This window comes from Dreissena polymorpha, chromosome 2, assembly GCF_020536995.1.
Source record: "Dreissena polymorpha isolate Duluth1 chromosome 2, UMN_Dpol_1.0, whole genome shotgun sequence".
NCBI classification, from domain to species: domain Eukaryota; kingdom Metazoa; phylum Mollusca; class Bivalvia; order Myida; family Dreissenidae; genus Dreissena; species Dreissena polymorpha.
This window is the reverse complement of record NC_068356.1, coordinates 49,246,960-49,268,680: the sequence shown is the minus strand read 5'-3', so window position 1 is coordinate 49,268,680 and position 21,721 is coordinate 49,246,960. Positions and strand designations below refer to the sequence as shown.

Below are 21,721 nucleotides of genomic sequence, written 5' to 3'. Positions count from 1 at the left end.
TCACACAATATTTTCTTTTACGAGTTGCAATATCGCAACTTCTAGACCATACGTCAAATGCAATTATGCATTTACGTCAATATCTATAATTATATTTGAGCATAACATTTTGAATCTTTACAATTACATTGCCAGTATAGTAACGTTAACGTTATTAAAGTGCATTGAATTCACTGACGATTATTATTGTAAAAATGAAGAATATTTTACTTTATATTGTGTGTATGCCTTTTGATTTATGAGTATGCCAATTTATGTAAGTTCCTTTGCAGAGAAGGATGTATCCATATTAGTCGCTTTGCGGTCACTATAATTGTCCACTCGTTCGTCAGTTTACATAGTTCTTACAAGCATTCGGTCAACAATTAAATGCTCACCCAAAACACCATTTTCCTTCCATTAATAGTCTCTTACGAATTTCTGTCACTATCGCTGTCTGACGAATTAATATTGGGTTCAATACACTGTTGGACTCACCCATGACACCGCGCTTGTCTCTGCATTCTGGACCATGTTAAGCCACTTTAGGTTCAATATCTCCAGCTGAGGTCGGCGTGTGGAGTACCACCGTAACGGTTCCGGGTACAAAACAATGACCTATCTTAGCTTATTCAAGCTCAGCACAATCCGACGACCTTCAGTTAGCATTTATGTGATTGTTGATCCTCATATGTCCTGCTCGTGCTGCAAATTTCCAGCTGCCATAAGATTTTTCTCTCTGCAATCATATACATGTAGTAATGCAGGTGTCCCGTTCCTATTGCAGTATTCAGCTTACATAGATCTTTATGTAACAACGAGAAACTCTTTCTTGGCGCGTTTATGATGTGGTTTCTTTATGGATTGGCTAAATGAAAGATTTTAAAATAGAGTATACGTTTTGAGTGCCATTTACATTGCTGCTAAGCTCATTCTCACCCTCGATGAAGGAAATCCTCCACTGAATAGTTTAGCTTCCTTTAAATCCAACGGGTTACACAAACGTTTCCATTGATACGACTTTCTGAACAAAGGAAGGCGATGGTCAACAGCGAGGTCTTATCGAAATGCTTGGCGAATTGCAACGTATGAAATAAACGGTATACATTCGCATGAATCCGATGATCGAACACGGAACGGACGGCCCCGCTCATTTATGGCGTTCTTGATTTGATGCAAGCACAGCTGACAATCTCATGTTAACATAATTATACTTCACTGCTAAGTATCGGACGTTCACTGCCATCAACACTAATAGCTTTATTACTAAACTCTAATGGCCTTATAACTATATCTACTAACTAACTGGCATGGCGCTCAAAAGCAGTCTGACATGGCCCGGGTAAACGACATTTATCTCCATCCTATATACCAATACTGTAATCATTAATTTGTTATCTTTTTATCTAAGTATGAGATATTTATATTGTACAAACTACATATTAAGTGATATTGTAAATAAACGGCGACAACTATTTGTAAAACGATTGTGTACGTTATAAATATTGGAAAGTACTTATACACACTAATCTTCTAAATAAAAAAATACGCACTTTATATAAAGAGTTACAATTGAATATAAAGCTCATTAAACTGCCTAGATAATTACAGATACCTTCTAAAGAGAATGCTGAATATGCGCTAACTTGCCTACCGCTAGGTGACCATCAAAACAACCTGTATTTTATACGCAAAATAATGTCAAATGTATCTGTAATATAACTTTATATAAACTGGATTTCTTATCAAAGTTACAAGCTCAATCTCATAGTGTGCGCTGTGCAAATGATGAGACTTAAAATTAGGTGGATTACTACATGCCCGTACGTAACACATACAGCTATAATGATGATATATTCAAATACTTTCTCAACTCATCACGAGCATTCGACTGCATATCTAATTTAGCATTTTTATTATTTTTTGAATATACAGAGCCCATGTGTCAGTGACCGAAAGTCCAACAAAAGAGTTTTCATAACAGATGGACTGATACCAGCCTGCACAGTACACAACTAACTACCATGCTGATATAGAATTGTGCGTTATAAGTGGATCATGCGCGCGAGAATAATCCTCCAATTTAGCCATGGTATGAACGTTAAACGTTTTATAACCTTACAAGGTACAGGACCAAATTTTTCGTTGCCAAACGTCAAACACACGAGTATTCCAGGACTTTCGTATAACCGCTGGATACACAAACTACTACTTCGCAGTCTAAGTTTGTAAAATACACATACCGATCCATCCAACGCAGCTGTTCATAACTCTTTTTAATGTACAATGATGATGTACATTTAGCAGTGACCAAAAGTCAAAACTAAGAGTTGTGACCTAACGATGGACTAATACGTGCTTAATGGACGCACAAACAGCTACCTTCATGTTATGTAAGGCGCTTTCTAAATGCAAAATGTGAGTTCGATCATTCATGCAAATTAACGGTCTGCGTTTGTATTTTATTGTGATCGTTGGTCCGTAATAAACTGTGCTGTATAAGCTTCTGGCCATTTCTCTCGAAATGGGTCGCTCTCTAGACTTAATCTATTCCCATGTTTACAACATATCATAAAGGTCGCTCTCTAGACTTAATCTTTTCCCATGTTTACAACATATCATAAAGGTCGCTCTATAGACTGAATCTATTCCAATGTTTACAACAGATCCTAAACTTAAAGTGTTCACATCGAAGACAATTACAAAAAAATACATGTTCGCGAAATTAAATGCACGCATCAAGTCAGTTGCTTGAAAGTAAAAACGAAGATATATACGGAATATTACGCTAGTCAATTGTTCCAAGAGTTTGTATCACTCGAGTGGCTTGTGTGATGACGTATCACACTAGAGGCGGAGCCTCGAATGTGATGCGAAATAGCAAAAGCCACGAGAGTGATACAAACTCTTGGAACAATTGACTAGCGTAATATTCCTTTTATCATATACAACAACTAACGATAACAGTTAACAAATGTATTTTTACTTTTACAAAACTGACAAAACAATGACAAAAACGGTACGCCAGACGCGTATGAATACAGTTTATGTAAATTAACGTGTAAACATTCGAACCGGGAAAACACAGGTTTCCGACACGCTTACCTTATTGCCATCGTTTATTCAATTTTTATAACAATTAAGTTGACAACTTTAATCCGATGTTTATAACAAAAATGTTTAAACGATATTCACTTCCACTTCTATCTTCCATGTCTTTATCGAAACTTAGTTTAAACCACACTATTTTATTGTATTCCTATCGAAATATACATTTATGCATGATAAACACACACTCCAAAATACGTTTTTAACACATAGTTTACTGTTAAAAAACACCACGTCCGACATGTCCTTACAGAGTTTAGATAAAACTATTGTGTTTTGTCACAGAAATGACGTCACACGATATACTACGTAATATATTTCGTAATATAAAATACTTCTATTTTCGGTGCGTGTAATGTGACGTCATTAAATGGGTCGAAGTAGTTCGGCTAGTATGGTAATACGGAATTCGAAACAGCGAGTAGCGTAATACGGGATTTTTTATTTCAACGATTGATACAACCTGTATTTTGTTAAAAGCATTAAACAGGTATATAATAAATCGGTATATTGTGTCGTGCAAATACGTACATGTAATGGGATACGTTTTAATGATAGCCATATATTATCCGCAGCCTATATTACCACGTGCGGTGTCCTTATCATGAGAGAGTTTTTCGTAATGAGGCAAAGTTGTGTGTCCAAATCGGAGCTATTGAACCTCCGTGCTTGAAGTTGCAACTAGTAACGGTATTTTTTATGTTAACTCCGCAGCGGACCCTGTAAATGTAACATTAGCAACACTTACTGTGTTCTGTCATTAATAACCACAAACAGATCATAAATATATCCCTAATGCGAAAATTAAACTTGAAATGTTGAGCTCGCAGGAACATGTTATTTATCCAAGTTTTAAACACGTCAACCGTTAACGAAAATGTGTACAGCTTTGTTCAAAGGAAAACGCCGAGTATTCAGAATTGGAAAATATGCTTATTTATATATCGACTAACCGCGGAATCCTCGGCAAGATAAATCTCGTGTCTTATCAACAAACGACCAATTCCGGAATCTCCGTAACAAACATTGAATCGTGTATTCAAAACGTATTTCTTTTTGATTATATTTTTATAAACTTTTGGTTATGAGCATTGATCCAAAAACAAAAAGCAACTTTATGTCGATGGTAACAGGTATTTCGTTTGTTGCGATATTAAAGGTTGATTGAATTTGATTTTTAAAGACAAACTTGAGATTTAATTTATTTTATTTTTTTACATGGAATTTGGTTTTATCAGGAAGAACTTTGAGCTGTACTTATGTACATATAAATTTAAAGCTCAACGCCTTTAAGAAGAGCTAATTTTTCCTCCTAAATTGTTGTTCATTCTTGCTTGGGAAAATAATAATTATTGCTAACCATTTGCATACTTAATGACCAATCGATAGACAGACTAGAATACTTTAATTCCGTGGTTTAAAATTGCTTGTATTTAATTCCTGTGGGCAAGGCAAACAACTGTTTGTAAAAACATAACTTCTCCGTCAGTTATTTATAATAGTATCTACGTTTATCAATTATTAAGGTGCTACCTTTTAGCATTTTTTGGTGAACGTTACCACTTAAAACTGCTGTAATCAACCGATTTGTTTTCTATTTAGATGTTAACACAATTTGTTTTGGACGTTTTGGCATCTTTACTGTGCCCGATGCCGTTGACAGGTAACGGTTAGCTAAGTTTGCTGGCTCTACAGCGTTATTATTACTTTAAAAGATTTTTTACCAAAATGTATCCGACGGAAAATGGAAGAAAACGCTCATCTATATTGCGTAATTCTAAAATTGTAAGTTGATATTCTATTGTGTTAGTCACTCTTGCATAGAATTGCATTATTATTTGCGTTACCTGTGAGTACCTGTTAATGGCAGAGTGATTTCTGCGCCCGGCACAATATTTGTTGCTGCAGGCACACTGTGTCCTGTGTTGGGCACAGAGCTAACTGAGTCATGTGCTCGACAGTGCGAGTGCTTGACTTGGAGACATCATAAATGGAGCGTCCAGCCGATGATATACACAACACCAAAAAGCGATGCAACGGACAGAACAGCCTGCCCGATCGCATACCAATGCTGGTGAAGTATCACGTGACAGCACAATAACAGCGCAATAACTGCACATTACAAATGCTAAATAAGCATCATGTGAACATGCCGTTGTCCTAATGCCTCCGATTTTGAATCTCCACGTGTTTGTGCTCAGGTTCATCTGACGAGGACGTTGCAGCCTAATGGAACATGATACTAATGTGTAAAAGGAGGCCTTTTTCGGAATCCATTTTTTAACAACCATTGAATAAAAACCGAAATGCAACATTTATGCATAAAAATTACCATACGAAGCTCCGTAAAAAAACACATTTAATTTGAAAACACTTGAAAATACAAATGCAAAGGCGTGTGTGTGTGTTTGCTTTACCATTTGTATTCACATATGAGCAGTGTTTTATTGTTAACCGTTCTTCATCTTCGATGTCCGTTCTCAGTGAAACACGTATTTATGGTACTAACAGTACAAAACGGATTGTAATCATTGAAAGATTATTTAGATATGCGAACAAAAATATGCTAGAAAAATATTATAGCAGCTCTCATTTATTTGAGATATTTAATTCACCCCGAACTGAACAACGCATTACATTACTTTGAGTAAATACGGCATTTTGAAACTATCTTAGTATTGTCCCGCATACTTAAATGTAAAACAAGTATTAACGTAAGCGACGTCATCACGGAGGCGGAACTTTGCCTAAAATAGCGACACGACTGCAACGTTTAGACTGTATGATATATCAGGTCTTCCTTCCATTAATGTTGCACACATACATTTTCCTCTGAAATGTCAGCTGTAATCGGAAAGTCGGTAAACGCAAATTAGCTCCGATCAGGCAAACGGTATAGCGCGTGATTAAGAACCATCCACACCTACTCTTTGCCACTACTCTCGATGTTGAAAAAACCATGCACGTGCAAGCACACCTATAACATGCTATACACGCTACGATTGGACATTTTACGATATTGTATGCATATTCGAAGTCTCCATGCATTCCAAATTGTACAGGAAGCAGCCATGGATCTAATTAACTGTAAAACTGTATAGGAGATCGAATGTTGTTTTATTATGTTACGATATAAATTTCTTACGCACTGAAATAACCATATTTCTTTTGAGTTTAAGTAAGCATGTTAAGTACTTAGAAATCTCCAAATGACTTTGGATGTACATTTTTGCCATCGATCAGGAATTGCTATGTACGCCAAATACAGTGAACATGTATGATACGCGTGGTGAAATACGTGGTGTGCGGTTTGAGACCAATACAAACCGTCCATATACTCGTAATGGCTAATATGGACAGTGCCAATGCGGTGATCACAAACCTACTATAACTAACTATACACGGATAAATGTGTGTTAAATATGGTGCATTGTTCATACCTATACATGTATCAAAAATTAATAAATAAATAAATATATACATTAACAATAACATAATTAAATTAATATAACTCGAAGATTCGTGCACTTGGCAAGATGTGTCATTCAAAATCGACAGATAAAATATCGGATGTTCCAGTTTTAGTCTTGAATGTATACGCACATTACACTGGCAAGTTTTACGCAGAGATGTATATTATCAAACATGGACATGATTAGACTGTTGTACTGAACGTTCGTGTACAATCTATAGGATCGTAACACAACTATGAAGACGCTATATGTAAACATCGGAGTGATAACGTTCATGTGATGTAGGATCAAAGTCCTTCAATACGTCTCATTCGTCATCAGCTCAATAATTATGGTAAACGTGTAAGTCGAGGTATTATGAAGACATAGAGGTATGTTGACATGTTGTTTTCCATTTATATAGTAGTGTACTTCATGTTTGATCTAATCATTAGATGTTATACACAACGTTCTAGGTTTTCTTTTCATAACTTATTTGGAGTGGTAGATTGAGGCTAAATAATGTGTTGTACAGCATTCCTATCAAAGTGTGCTTGTGTTATGTTCAAAACGTATGTTCAAATTTCTTTTCTAGAGTAAGCATTACGAGATCCCGCTTACACTATTAAGTCGAGCGAATCTTAAGCGAGTCAATAAATTGAAGCTGTCACGTAGTCTTATAGTTAAACAGTGCTATATTGCAAATCTATTGAACTTGACCAATATATTAATGATTCAGCAAGAACAATTGTTAATTCAATAATATCTATAACCCTCAAAGAAGGGTTGTTGATTTGATACGACTATACCATCTTTATCATTACAACTATTTCGTCCTCATATAAATTCAGCGTTCGTCTGTTTCAAATCGTTAGTAATACTTAACGTTCACCGCGACAGATAGATAGATAGATTTATATCGGTATCATGGTGCAAACACAATAAACAAACATGTTGTATTCATAAGATAACACTTAAAAATACAAACATGAGAATTAACCATGTCAAGCAACACAGTACAAAGGGTAGCACTAAAAGAGAGCGATCTTTTATTTCCATTGTGGTCCTTTTTACTGGTGGCATGATATAGAGAGACATGAATTGTTGCGTAATAATATAGCTAGTATTTATCATCTTGTAAGTCTTGAGCTTTGGTGTTAAGTATAGTGAGCCGGTATTGGTTTCATCGAAAATCAGATTAAAGGACCAGGGTATTAATTGACCCTTACGAAATGAAGTGTGAAAGTCGTTGCGTGTACTGTTCGCGAATATTTGACAATAAGAAGCAAACAATTGGGGCTTTATGTAAGAGCGTAGACTTTTAATGTATCCATTCAATCCACTTATAATTAAATATAATGTGATACAGGTCCCAGTTGTTTTGTATTTACAAAAATATAATTTTATTTAAAATTCTAATAGAATGCAAGGTCTATGAAATGGTCTTCATTTATGTATTCAATTGTATCATTTTCCCCTCAGACATGCTTTCAACAGGGCATCATGATAACATAATGCTATAAATAGTATTTATAAAAAAAAAGTAATTAGATGTTTTTTTGTATCATATCCAATATTTTTCAGAAAGTTGATATTATGCAACGTTTGTTTGCATCACACTGCATGCTCATGCTGTTTGATTTAAAGGGGGTATGATTTGAGGAGGTTTGTGTACACTTGAACGTGCTGTTCACAATCTGTTAATAGAAATGCGTGTATTATCCCCATACAATTGACTTAGATTAAAGCCATGCATCCGGGGTTCTCTTTCTGTTGTTTGTCGAGTTCCGTGCTACAAGAACGGTTAGGTTTTATAGATTATTATAGAGAACCATACATGTAAACGCTACACGATATGTTTATATTAATATAGTTTCTATTGCCTCTTAAAGTTACTAGTTTATGAAGCTCATGTTGGCACAATATTTCTAAATGCAGTTATATCAAGTGCACAATTCTAACAACATATTACTTATATGATGGTTTATTTATTTTGTTTGCAAGTACGCGACATTGGAATTATCGTCAAATTTGTATAATTAAGAACACAAGACTACTTTTAGTTTGTTAACACAATAATTCATTTTACATAAAAACGACATTCTTTGATTTAACCGAGCACACACTCAATAATATGCTGTTCAACTATGTGTTTATTTAAAATTTAGTACACGTCACATTCAAATTGACTACACGCGACTCATTTTAGGCCTCCACTCTCAGAGGAAGCCTACATATTGCCCATAGCCCGTCCGTCATACCGTCCGTCTTGCCGTCCCTCATTTGAGTTTGTCCGTCCGTCGGATTTTTGTGTAGCGCATTACTGCTAAAGGGTTACGCATTATCATATTTTGGTTCATATGTGTTCGAAATAAGGAGAGTTATGCCTTTTTCTTCAAAAAATAGAATTGTAACTTATGCCTCGCGTAACTCAAAATTTGCTCTTGTTAGAGCGATTAAATTATACTAACCAGAATATGAAAATGCACACGTTTATTTGTTGTGTTCTTTTGTTAACGATTTAATACTGTTTTCGAGCTCGAGAAAGTTAAACATGGTTTGTTTAAATGATGCTATTTATGATGAAATATCCAGATAACAACCTTAAAAAAACGAAGAAGCATTTGTTTTAAGTTTTTAGTAATGAGATATCATTATTTCTATTTAATCTGCACATGTTTACAGGGGAATTGTTACACGCCACGTTATTCGAAAAGTTTGCCTAGTTATTTTCTTTTGAAAGCAAATATTAAATTACTAATGAATTGCGTCGTAAAATTAATATGATACGATCCGTTTTGTGAAATCTAACCTTAAGAATGAGTGTATCAATAAGTTTTATTCAATGGATATTAGTGTTAAATTCGAGGAGGCCGGCCATTAACAAGAGTACATCTGTCATGTGATTAACTAATCTATACTCAGTCATATATTATATAATATTATCACTTTTATACGCGCTTCACTATTAAAAATACACTATACAATACAATTTCACAGATACATCTCTTAACATTATGGTCTTGAAATTTTCGAAAATAGGTTAAGATAGTATTGCTTCTTGGTAAATATCAAAGTCGTTCTTGTACCAATATTCATGTTAAAAGCTATTAAAAAACTGATGTAAGAAAAATCATCTCAAAATTACCATATTTAGAGTTCACGCAATTTTACCGTATTTGCGAGCCCCTATCATCTTTGGAATATATGTGATCTGCTCTTATCAATCACTTTATTGAGATTCTATGTTCTTATATAAAACTGGGAATCATTCAGCGATGATCACGTCCGCCTTTCCAACTCTCGCGCCAACAAACGTGAATTTGTCGATCAAGTTTCGCTGTGTGTTGCCAAACCTGTTGCACATTCTGTATACTCTCTCGAAATTGACCACATCTGTAAGGTTCTTAGTCAGCTTTTTTTTCTCGTGAAGAAACGATCCTGCAGTTATTATAGTAATTTGTGTTGTTGCCAAAACGTGGTTCCGCTATGCCACCAAACAGTTGATTGTTCTTGTATTGACCTGGATGCAAATACACACGTTATTTTTATTTGTTATTTATCATGTTCATTCCAGCTCTTACTGTATCAAAGTTAGTTAATGTCAGTCTGTTTTGAAATCGTCATTTCAACGCCTTCGCGTTTACTTAGACAAAACACGAATTATCTTAAGACCATAACTATATCTAAACAAGATCATCAGCGTATGCAAATTAAATTGAATTGTGTAAGTGCTTCAATAGCATTCATAATTTGTAACACTTACATTGGGCATGTACACGCTATCTCCTCTTAATAAAGACACACATAACATTTATAATATTAAGATGAATGAACCAATTTTGTCTTCATGGACACGTTTTTAATGGGTAAATATAGTAACGAAACAGTTAATGAATGTTTTTAATAACACTGTCAAACATTATTCCGATACATTCTGCGAGTATGATTCTTCAAAATGTCTGCGTCTCATTTTGCTATTAAAAGCACTATAAGAAAGGGCATTCTTCAATACTTGTACGTATGCTTACTTCTCTAAAATGTTATCTGGGCAGTATAATAACACTTGGTTTTTGCTATCCTGTTAGGCAATATAGTTACCGCCTACGCAAATGACGGAAGGAGGTGTCGAACATAACATGGAGTGGACTCCATCGTGCACGAGGCGGTATAGGGTAAGTACGAGTGGAGATGTCGAGCATTACTCTAAATGGACAATGAGGCTCATCCGGCGATAAGAGGTAAGGAAAGTGAAGGTATTGACAATACACGGTATGGACTCAAAGTCGCATCAGACGAGCAAGGGTACGTGGCATTACTCTTGTCGGCCATTTAAGTCAATGACGTCAAAATCAATCAGACGATCAAGTGTAAAGAACAGTACTTGTATCGGAATAAACAATCCTACATGTATGTACTTCAAATAAACGTTAACTCGTATAATACTACCTCGTGTGCATGTCCAATTAATCTTATTTAAATCTCTGAATAAGAAATACAAATACAATATTAATATAGCTACATATAATCTAGGTGATATAAGGTAACAGTACACGTAGAAAAAATTGTTTCGTTTTCCAATAGCGTTTTCTTTTCACTACTGTTACAGCGCTAAGTGTTCTCCATTTTCTTAGTTGATTTGTAATACCCAAAACAAGAAACTAAATACAACTGCAACGAAACTGCAGTTATTATTTTTCAATATTAAGTTGGTAATAAACGGTGTTTAAATCATTTAATTCATGTTGAGTATGCATCTTTGATATAAGCTGTGTTGATGTCGAGGGTTAGTTTACCATTATAAGTTCATTAACTCCTCTTGTATGTTTCTAAATCATATACACTAAATTTAGATACATAAATTTAGATCAATTTAAAACAAGTAGCGATTTCTGCAGATAAGAGAAAGCATTTGATTGGCAGTATAAGTGAATCCCGTGATGATTATTGAACATAATATTCAATACACGACCAAAACTGCAATAATTTATTTAAACTTATTTCAATTCTTTATTTATGTCCGCTCAAAACACATTTGTAACAATTTATGTGTGGCACGCACGAGCAATAAGTATTTTTGGAGAGCTTTAATATATTTCTTCACTTATAGACATTAGCTAAAGTAAGGAACAAACACACAGTATGATTCGATATTAACTGTAACATCTATTATAAGATACAATAATTAGTAATATTTGTTTTCGTGTAATGTCATCTGAAAAATATAAGTATCTTTGCAGTTTAAGTATGAAGATGAATCAAAGGAAACCAGCAACCTAATGAATCTCCTTGGGTATGGATCTGGGCTCAGACAGAGACGCATTAACGCATACAGAAAGTTGGATAGCCTGAGGAATGCACGTTTCACTAATGATGTAACGACCATTACTGCAGGAAGTAAAGCAGAGGGTCTAACCTGTTTCTTCGAGAGCGATATGGACACAATGTTCATTATTCCACATGTCGTGTGTCTGGACGTCGGTATTAACGAAGAAACAATTCCAAGTCACATAATTGTGTTTACGATGGGTACGAAAGGCCACAATGCAGGATATTGTAAACTACAACAGGGAAGACTAACAAGTACATACTGTCCTGCTATTTCAAATGCTCTATGTATTGATGGATGTGGTAACGTTCTATTAAGTAGTACACAGTTTGTAGACTTTTTCAGACACAACCCGTATCCGTCTGAAATCCAGCAACATGCACGCGCAGGTCCATCTCTGCCATGGTCGTTTGGCCCTATGGCACATGATGTCGTTAGAGCCATTCGCGTTTACTGTCCTGGCATATTGCAAAACTGGGCAAAAAGATGTCGTTACTGGCCACCACCGGATATTGTTGAAAACGTTATTGTTTTGGGTGCATTTGTAAATCCAATTGGTTTTAAAGGCAGTGAGCACTATCATGTAGAGTGGAGGATATGCTTTAATACCGGTGAGACAGAACTTGTGAATAATCTTAATGACACTCAGATCAAGATATATGTGTTGCTAAAAATGATCGTTAAAGATATTTTAAAGCCTCGCAAAAAAGTAATTACATCATACATTTTGAAGAACATCGTATTATGGTTAGCGGAGAACAACCCACAAGAATTGTTTCATTCAGGCAGTATTTTTCATTGGCTAAAAGAAGGACTGATTTCATTACGAACCGCTATATCCAGTAGGCAGTTACCTTACTATATGATACCTGAAAGAAATCTTATGGCAGAAAGGGATCTGGTGAGTGGACAGCAGGATGAGTTGGTGAAGTCTCTGACATGCTTGATTGATGAAGGGCCGAAAATATTAAGGAGGTTGAAGAAAATACGGCAAGCTATTATCGGCCACAAGGAGCCGCTGCTGTGGTACAGTAAGCTTCGAATAGAGTTTGAGATTCTGTACCTGGAGTTAAGCATTAGACAAATGCAATGTAAAGACGAGAACGGCGTGGTAAATACTTCAGATATTATTCTCTTGATCCTGTGTTACGGTATGATGGAGGTACTGAACAAGATAATAGCGCGCATGCACAGTGAAGGGACTTATTTGAATGATATAACACAGTTAATCGGGATGATCTTAGGCTGACGTTGTGTTTGCCTGGACAGTTATTTAAAAGAGATTATAACTGTGCTTACCTACTCGAGGTAAAACTTAAGTTTAATGTTCATTTACTACATTAACATTTCGTTATACTTCATTTAGTAACATTAAATCAACGAATATCTGCTTAACATCTCGAATGTCGGAGTTTAGATACAAAGTTAAATACGCTGAAATGTGTGTATGTATGCTGAACTTCTGAAGTGTGCCACTTGCAGATTGAACTATATGAGTCGCCTAATTTATTCATGACTCGGTGAAACTATTATAATTATATACGTCTATACGTGTTGCTGATACGAATACTTAGAACGGATTAAGTGTTGTTTGAAAGCGCTATTGTAAATGTAATGAGTGACAGTTATATTTGTACAATTCAAATGAATTAGTTAGTGTTCATGAGTAACACTCATTACCTATCTTCAATCAAAACGTCAGTTACTATTATACAGATGAATCGATTTTAATTTGACTTTGGAATCAATGTGAATGATTACGGTTAGTCGTATAGTTTGTGAATTGTGATTTACTGTTTCTATGAATAAGCGAAACTGTCAATTTGTCGGTCGTCCACAATGTGAAATTTGAAAGTCAATGTCAGTATATATTTTTCAAATTGACTATTTTCAATTGTATTCATTTGCGGCCTTTGTTAATTGTATAAATGATTGTTCGTATGATGGTGATTTTTTTTTTTTTCGTTATAAAGTAATAAATAGCAACATATTTAAACAAAACAAATAAATTAATGCGTATATTCTATTGATTGAAACATAGCATTGCATAATTAGTTTCGAATAATACGTAACATCCGATCTGAATTTGAACCAGAATCTAAACCTATATTATCAAAATTAGATATTTGTATGAAGTTCATAGTTGTTTATTTACCTTCAGATTACTAGGTGTCTACTATGCTTTATAACGTACCGTGGGGCTATGCGTTCAATAATATCTGCCAACATTATGTGCATTGGGTGTACAAGAGTTATGCCTTCAAACCAATTGTTTTCAACGGCTTCATAGACGCATCAGAGTTGGAGCAAAGGTGATTTGGGGACGAAACTTGAGGGAAGACACGCCTTTCCGTTCGAACTATTTCCGTTTTTAGGCAAAATCTGTAAACAAACAGAACTTCATCAATTGCCTTGGTACCAGTCTAAAATGTGAGATAAAAACTGCTGATGCCAATATTACCTGTTTAAAAATGTCTGTCGAATGGGCTTTCAGAAAAAGGGCTTAAAACTGATTGTTGAAGACAAAGAGTTATTGGTGCTCCTGTTCTATCATAAAGAACTAGCGGACAATATCAAAGTCTTGATTGTGACGTTAAACCTGTTTCAACTACATGTTTATTATAACACGATGACGTCAAAAATCGCCAGAGAATGATCTGAGAAGAAATTGGAAATTGGATATAATCAGATAAATCGAGAATGTAATTTAAAGACATTATTTAAGTGAATAAGTAATATGAGCTTTATTGATATCGTCATTGATTTTGATCAGTTCTACCACGACAGTTTGGCCTTTAATGTATTGTATCTGAATCAATATTCTTCAGAAACATAGACAATCTATACAAATGTACATATGATTTATGAATGCTTTGGCGTCATCGTGCTGTATGCGATATATGTCTATTTCATTCAAACAATTGAATAAACATTTGATCAATAGTTTCGAATAGCAAGAAGAAAATATTTACAATATTTTATAATGACACACGACACATTTTACAGACAAGCTCTCTACTTGTCCACAAAGTCCCCATTATATTAATAATGTTCATAGAGATCCAGAAAAATATACTTCAAACTGCTAGTAAGTCGATGACAAACAAACATAAAAGCTTTTGTTCAAGAAACAATATTCCAATGTAATGTTAATGTTTGATTATTTAAAACCTCGTTATGGCTTGATAGCTTTTATCTTTTCTCTATTTAGCTTGACGTGCATACCTGAGTGGACTCTTTTATTCGTACACGTCTACTGATGTTAAAGGGTTTGTTTACATGTGTTTGTATTTGTGACAAAAACAGAAATTATATGTATATGAATTTGTATACTGAACCTTATTGTTTGGATAGTTAAATTTCATTTTTGGAGCAATTAAAAGAACATAAACCTATATCTTTTATGAGCAAAAGGTAAACCGCTACCGCTGCACAATTCAGGCAGTATAAATAAAAAGCGTATTTTTAAACGTTGTGATCGTTATATACTTGTTTCCATGTAATTGATGATATGTTTTCCAGATTTGTCTATATATTTTTATACGTCACAGTAATTTGTTATCGTAAAGAAAGATTCACAAATATTCACTGACATTTTTAGATAACCTGATTAGCTGCTGTATAAAGAAAACGTACCAAAGCTTCAGCGAACAGTTATGATATATGTGCTATATACAACAGCTTTAAGCGGGTCTGACAAGCAAGCAGAGTACACGTTTGAATAGGCGTATTGGAAAACAAACACAACGACGTTACACATTCACGAGAACATATATTTGCTACATGTCTAAGATAGCTTCGTAATTCTCTGTCATGTTGACTAGTAATTCATCGTCTTGTAAGAAGCACTCACTTATTCGAAACAAACCTGCTACGAAATGCGACATAATTTAAATTGACAATAATAAGTAAAGCAATGACGTAATGTTCAGAAACCGTTTAGCTTTAATCCTCTTACAGATACTTCTCTTATTCAACTAAATAAAAAGCAGCAAAATAAAACCTGATCATAATAATGAAAAATGACCAGCACAATAACCAATGAACTGAACGACAACAACACACATAAAAAGTTACCAACATGACAACATCATAATAAGATCGACAAAAACACAAACAAAAACAACAATACAATTAAAACAACAACTAATACTGCCTCGAGTTTTAATATTTATTATAATGAAAATAATACTGATAGTAATAATACTTCTGAATATTTTGCATACGTTTTAATTTAAAATACATATAACAAACATATACAGTTTCGGTTATGTTATACAAAGTGCACTCGTGCACATTTGCACACAGAGGGTGATCGCTTATTTATTCAGAGTGTGTTATGCATAAAGTGAGTACAGGACTGAAATACATGTCATAACCTGTGCTAAGATTGTCTTAGCATAGACCGAAATGCATGTAATCGTGTTTGAAACCTCATACCGTTTTGTCGATAAATGCACAGAAAATTTCTCGCCAGATTTTTGTTTACGCAAAAGCACAATAATAAAATCATATCTGAAACAATATTCTTAAATATAAAGACTTGCTCCATTCAAGCGAAATAATGTATAATGTCTACGCTTTCCCCGTTCGATGATACTCATGTTTCAAAAATTTATTTTTTCAATACACAATCGGCTGAAAAAAATCTGTAGCGGTATTCGCTGTTTTTTATGTTTGTCTAAAATACTAAACTTTAAAAAATAATCATTAATCACATGTCAATTTCTATTATGCATTTGATAAGGCTGGAGCTTCTATTAACCGTGTTATAATCCGCTTTGTTTTTATTTAATAATAGGATACTGTTCGTGGTATTTAGTTAATAGCCTGTTAATAGATGAACCTATTTTAGCAAAATATTCAAAACGTGGACGCATTATTTAGACGTCATTTACTATTCTATAAAAAGTGTCATCCTAGCAATATGCTAATTTCTGAACAAACAGGTATCGATTTAGTTATGGAAAAGCTGTAAGTTAGTTTCTAAATTGTTTACGCAGTATAATTTTGCAATAACAGAGTGCAGGTTCCAGGTTCGCCGGACGATAATTGGACTCATACTGGTCTCGTTTGGAAGCCTTGAATACGCAATTCGTGCAGCAGGTTTGAGCACTTTTTTATCGTTTTACAAATTTACTATATTTCATTGTTATTTAAGGTTCATGTGTAATGTATATGTATTAATTAATAACCAGTTTAAGTAAAGTCACACCAAACGCAGATTCTGCGTCTTAAAAGTATGTGTTTTATAACATTTTATTACTAACACGGGTTGGTTAGCGTAAAACATCTTTACGTTCATCTTCATCTGCCAATTCTTTGTCAATTCAGTGTCGTCTTAGTAACCGCATTTTTATAGCAAACAAACAACTCTATAATAATTTGTGAACAATAAACGTTACTTTGTAAGGGTAGAGCAAATACCAAAGTTAACAACGTTATGAAATTCTAAGTCAACACTGGAAACGACACCAAATATTACTTTTTTTATAATCATTTTGTTCCTAACACAGGAAAAGTATGGCCTTGAACACTTTCGAGTCAAAAGCTTTCATTTCAAAAGCTAAAACATTTCATACTAGCATTCACTGCTTTGTCCAATCTTTATTCTAAGTACATCAGTCTTTTATCGCTTATTGTTAATTAGTGTAATATAATTATGTTGCAATATTGATTCCTCCTAATTTCAAAAATGCGTTTAATGCTACACGGTTGCAGATTTCAAACGCCTGCTTACAATTATTTTAATTTCTTAATAATGAAATGTAACAAATGTGCATACATCTCCTATTTTTAATTGCTATTTTGGGGTCATTCCACTAAGGTTAACGTCTGTAATTTCACCAAGACGTTACCTGTTTTTACTGCACGCATCGTAGCAGTAAGAGATTAACTAAGGCCGCGTGCATAACTTGTGTTTAATTTATATTTAAACTATCCGAAATGAATGTTCACCTGATTCGATACTTGTTTTTTTTTATTGGTTTAGCTCATATCGAGCAAGTTAGCAAGAGTAAAACTGTCTTGTCACATTAAGTAACAGAAACAAACACTGCCTTTGATGTCATTTAAATGGACATACTTAATGATTAATACAATATTGTTTATGGCTTTTGACAAAACGTAAGATTTTTGTCTGCTTCCTGATCATGGTTTCCGTAGAACAATATATAAATTACATAGAGTACATATATTCTTTTCAAGTTTACCTAAATGCAGTGTTGTGCGTTGAAACGAAGATGTTATTGACTAAATATATAGAGGATATTTGTTCATGTCAGTGTAAGATCGTATTACACGAGTGATTATTTTTCTATGATCACGAGTGAAATAACAAACGATCTTACACTGACATGAACAAATTTTCTTTTTCGTTTATGCTAATTTTTCAAGAAATTAATTTACAGCTGTGTCCCTTTCGCTGAAAAAATACCCTTCATCCCGTGCCGTGCCTCAATATATTTCAATACACAAAATGACGTCATTATCCCAGCAAAATTATGTAGTAAAACTGTATAAAAATGTAAATACATTATGAAAAAACATAAAATAAAAAGACAATTTGTTGGATTCGGTTGTATATCGATTTTAATTCACTCTTAATCATAGAATATCTTGTTATGATAAATAGAAAAGTAGTCACAAAAATGTGTTTTCACCTATGAAAATAACAATTTGTTTATTTTCACTGCTGTTATTTCACTGCAGAAATGTCATATTGTAGCATTAGTAATACAAGAATATACATTATTAAACAAAATACTTATGTTCAATGTTTGACATTCAGCTTCTTAAAAAACGGGAAGTTCTGGAGAAGTTGTTTGAATGTCGAATAATTAAATGGATAGAGTTTACCAAATAACTTATGAAATATACAATTAAGATGAATAATGTACATGAACTTAAACTGTTTAACACTTTTTAATAGTTATTGGAAAAGATAAAATTGTAATGATAGTACAATTATAAATTATTAAATATTCTGTTTACATTACTAGTTTGGAAAATAATACATATATATTAGCTAATACATCGCTATTTTGGTATAACAATACTTGAAATTTAAATGTGACATTTTTGTTACGACATTATATTATATTTTATTTTAAAATCATCAATTGATGTCTTGTTTTGATAGCATTGATTATTTTGTGAATATGATATTGTCATTAAATGCAAGTAACTAATATTTATAGTGCCTCATTTACAAATTTTTGTGAAAAATCTTTATCAAGAACTTTATCGTTGCACATTATCAACGAGATTGTAATCATCCTTTCAACCGCTAAGGGTAGGCTGTTGCCATATTTCTTAAACTATGCGTATTGACCATTCCATCTATTTCGCCAACATTTTCCCTCATTACCTTAGAGCCCATAGAAAAGACTTGAAAGAAATGAAATCATTCGATCGTTTTAAGGAATGTTTTTCATAAAGTTGTCATACAAGCGCAGGTGTCAATGCCAATCGGAAAAATAAAAATAGGGTTTCATGCAATAATTGTTCGAAAACCCCCCTACTCATAGACACATATAGTCTAACACAATTATTTCTGGTAGACGTAACTATATCCAGAATAAACTCTAGCTATACTGTGGCGTTTATATAATCGCTGTAAACAAATTGCTTATGACGAACAGTTCATTCGAAATTCCCTCTTCATTATAAATCTAATCTGTAATGTATGTGTCATTTATAACTAGTTAACTTCAGAAAATGTTAGCAGTATAGCTTTCCGTTAATGCGGATGTAACTCCATTTACGAATTGTGGTTCTTAATCAGTGTGGCAATTTCTTGAAAGAGGCATAGCTAATTGGTTAGTGGTTTACTTTTAATATCTTTGTGTAAGTGGTATATATTTATTGAATACAATGGTGTTGAAACTTATGCCTTTATCTTTATTATATATTTTCGTAACTAAAGACTCTAATATCTGTATTATCATTATTTAGTATTTGATTTTGATTCACGCGTTTTGTTTTTGCATTCATGTGTTTATTTTCGGTATTTGTTTAGGATAAATTGTTGGCTAAATATGAGTTTCGGCTCGCCCTAAAAACGGTCTAGGCCCTCAATCATTTTCATTGACCGTTCGAAGACGATTTACAGTTTTGATCATTTCATGTTTACAGTTTGTGTTTTTAATGAATCAATGTATACGATCAATTATTATTAAGTGTGCGAGCTTCAAAGTTTGCTATTATATTCAATCAAGTGTGCTATGTGACGATTTATAATTAATTATGTGCATTCGTGTCTGTTCTTTCACACAAACAGGAAATACATAACATGTGCCAGCAAATAGTCAATTTATTGATACAATTTTTAGTACCTTTACGGTATTTGGTAAAATACTTCTAGGACAATTGTGCGCATTCATTATTGTTCATTATGCATGTATACAATTTCCACATTAAACATATTGATTGTATACATATTTATTTACAAATGTGCATTAAAATCATACTTCACAGAACACAAGCACTGTCAACTAAATAACTCCCTTGTTCTTATTGGACCGAATATCTGCTGGCCTCGATATCAGTAAATTACTTTAGTGACTTTTTTAAAGTTACTAGTCGGGATTATCGGCTGAAAATGTAATTACAGGTAATTGTGTTAAATACATTAAAATGCAAATTGGTATACACTTAGCCAGGCAGTGCGGAAAGTTTCTACGAAATGACGTCCTCCGAGTTCAAATCGCTGAATTATCTTTGGGAATATTTACGTTCGCATTGAGTTGTGATCGTCTGCGAACATCTTTCGCACAAAGTCGTCACATGTTCAGATAATCTTGCCTATCTTAAAAATTGTTCCATAACTTAATATCTTCCTGCTACAATCGTTCTTAGTGCGACAATCTTATCTTTGTACAGTAAATATTTGATACAAGCGACGTCAGATTACGTTATTGTTACGGGCGGTTGCTTCGTTCGTTATTTACACAGTTATGACGACATTCTCCAAAGAGCTTGAACCGCTATAAAACAACAGTCTTTATGGCGGCAGCAGCTTTATCATATTTCTTTTAAAAAAAAGAGAACGCTAATCTAGTATATATTCACGGGAGTGCTGACAAAGATTATTATAGGGTAAAGCTTATTTTACTTGATTAGCCATGTGCCAACTGCACTGACCCATGTTGAGTAAATGTTACTATTTTAATGCATCCACATCGCACTATTCAAATCGCTCTCCCAAACAATAGTTAAAACGGAAATAAAATATTCACGCAGGACTTTTGTTCGTTTGATCAAAAAAAGCTATACAATTTGATATAATGTAAAGTTATAAAGCCATCGGGTTGTTTTTAGGGATTAATTGTTAAAGCCAAAACTGTTTAGTGTTTAGTGTTTACACATTGTAAGATTTATTGTGGTTTATTTTCAGAGAGCATGACAAAGAATGGCGATTATAGGCCATTGAACTATTAAAAATCCGTTATTTGCATGTAAAAAGCCTTCACAGATTACATACGTCAGTTAAAATTTACCAAGACAAAAATACTACATGTATTGAAACATATCGAGTTCAATAGGTTAATGACTTATTGACTATTTTATATGACGTTCACATTTGTATCATATCGTTTTATGTTGAATCTTAACAATTGCTGCAACATATGATGAGTTGCTTTCCAGTTAAATGACTTACATCAAAAGCTGACTGATGTAACCTCCTACTTACTGTTTATGATATAAATGTATGTATAACTCGAAATAATAGATGTATTCGTTTTAAAATTTCTAGGCCTGGTCACGCGGTGAATAAAAAAAGCATTTCCTTAATTGGATCAAATTATAGTCGGGTGGACGTTGAATCTTGAGAAATAAGGTTGTCGGCGAG

At 33.8% G+C, this 21,721-nt stretch overlaps 1 protein-coding gene across 2 annotated transcripts in view; it reads left to right on the top strand.

The window, feature by feature from the left end:
- Positions 1 to 15,338, top strand: part of LOC127866977 (uncharacterized) — a 344,898-nt gene extending 329,560 nt beyond the window's left edge. The window contains exons 1-3 of one of the 2 annotated variants that reach the window (XM_052407870.1): positions 6,836 to 6,931; positions 10,628 to 10,714; positions 11,780 to 15,338. In XM_052407870.1, coding sequence (XP_052263830.1) covers positions 10,652 to 10,714; positions 11,780 to 13,117 — 1,401 coding nt within the window. In that variant the 5' untranslated portion in view covers positions 6,836 to 6,931; positions 10,628 to 10,651 and the 3' untranslated portion in view covers positions 13,118 to 15,338. Of the gene's footprint in view, positions 1 to 6,835; positions 6,932 to 10,627; positions 10,715 to 11,779 lie in introns of those variants that run through there. The other variant, XM_052407869.1, reaches the window with a different exon arrangement.
- Positions 15,339 to 21,721: the final 6,383 nt, after the last annotated feature.